General features: G+C 36.2%; 1 protein-coding gene across 5 annotated transcripts in view; it reads left to right on the top strand.

Annotated features, from left to right (window-relative positions):
• Window positions 1-99: 99 nt before the first annotated feature.
• The window catches only part of LOC107698212 (protein SON-like), a 21,117-nt gene continuing 19,727 nt past the window's right edge, over window positions 100-1,489 (top strand). For all 5 annotated transcript variants that reach the window (XR_001635320.1, XM_016499172.1, XM_016499173.1 and 2 more), the window contains exon 1: window positions 100-280. Coding sequence is in view for 4 of the 5 variants with exons in the window: in XM_016499172.1 (XP_016354658.1) it covers window positions 198-280 (83 nt within the window). In the remaining variant the exon portion in view is untranslated. The remainder of the gene's footprint in view (window positions 281-1,489) is intronic.

Below are 1,489 nucleotides of genomic sequence, written 5' to 3'. Positions count from 1 at the left end.
TCCCGTTAACGCTTCACGATCCAGTCCAGTTGCTGGCGGTACTACACCATAAGTTGGCTTGTCAACCGCCATAAAATCGTACAAGAAGAAGAAGAACGTGCCGCCTTCCTGCCGTTGTCATTCGCTGTGTTGACCGGAGGAAGTAGACGCTACTGAGGCATTCTGGGATACTGGCGGACCCAACAACTCCTAGTGTGATGGCGACCAATATAGAGCAGATTTTCAGGGATTTTGTAATGAACAAGATTAAAGAAATCGAAGATGAAACTCAAGAAAACAGGTAAAATGTCCGATCTTTTACTTGTGTCTTAGGAGTTCGTGTTTTATAGTAGTATATCAGTTGTAGTTTTGTTTGTTTTAGCCGGCTAGCTAAACATTAGCTGTAATCACCAGTGTATACGGTCGAAACGGTTTACGATTGTGTTGTGACTGAATTGTGTGTGTTTTAGCTTTCATTGTTTGCTGCCATGTGTTAATTGCTATGCAGCAAATACTGCCTTTACTTTGCCTTACAGGTATATATTGATAATTGTATGTTACTCCAATTTACATTAAAAAAAAAAATACTATGGTATTGCCATGGTGCTTTTTGTCAGTATAATTAATGCAGTAGGTACAGAATACAAGAGGTAAACATGTACAAACCTACTCTTGAAAGGTTACCATGGTAAACTAGGCTTCCACTATAATTATTTCATATAACGTTAGATTTATGACGTCATGACATTTACAGATTCAAATAGTTCATTCTTCATATGTACCTTGTGTTCAGACCGGTAGACAGTTTACAGTGCTAACGATACTGTTGGCAAGCAGTGACAGAAATGTTTTGTATTGTAATGTTATACTTAATTTTGAACTATTTTAAAACAGCTGTATGTCTATTTAAACATCCTTATATGAGCCAATATTTATTAAAAGACTACTAATATACAATAGATATTGATGTACTCCTAGTTATGTCATCACAACCACATGACATAAAGGCACATTTTTATGTAAATCTGCGTTAAAGGGATAGTTCACCCAAAATCGAAAATGTTGTCAACATTTACTCACCCTCATGACCCAAACCTGTATGAGTTTCTTTCTTCTGTTGAACACAAAATCAGATATTCTGAAGAATGTGGGTAACCAAACAGTTGACGGTAGCCATTGACTTCCATAGTATGGAGAGAGAAAAAAAAAAAACATGGAAGTCAATGGTTTCTGTAAATTATTTGAATAAGTTTATACAAATAAAAATGTCTCGACTTGGTTAGGACTTTAGTTTCCATTGTAGATTTTGGTTAAGAGTCTGGACACAAAATAATCAATATAAAGAACAACAGAGGTTTAAGTGTGTTAAATTAAAGATCACTAGGAAACACTTAGTAAACATCAGATCTAGGGCTGCACGATAAATCGCATGCGATATTTAATGTGCATCTTGTCAGTAAAGCCGTTCTGTAATCAGCGGTAAATCTCCATCACCTGTGGGCCTTCACAT

Source organism: Sinocyclocheilus anshuiensis, unplaced genomic scaffold (assembly GCF_001515605.1).
Source record: "Sinocyclocheilus anshuiensis isolate Anshui unplaced genomic scaffold, SAMN03320099.WGS_v1.1 scaffold6578, whole genome shotgun sequence".
Taxonomy (NCBI): domain Eukaryota; kingdom Metazoa; phylum Chordata; class Actinopteri; order Cypriniformes; family Cyprinidae; genus Sinocyclocheilus; species Sinocyclocheilus anshuiensis.
This window is presented reverse-complemented; position numbering and strand designations above follow the sequence as displayed.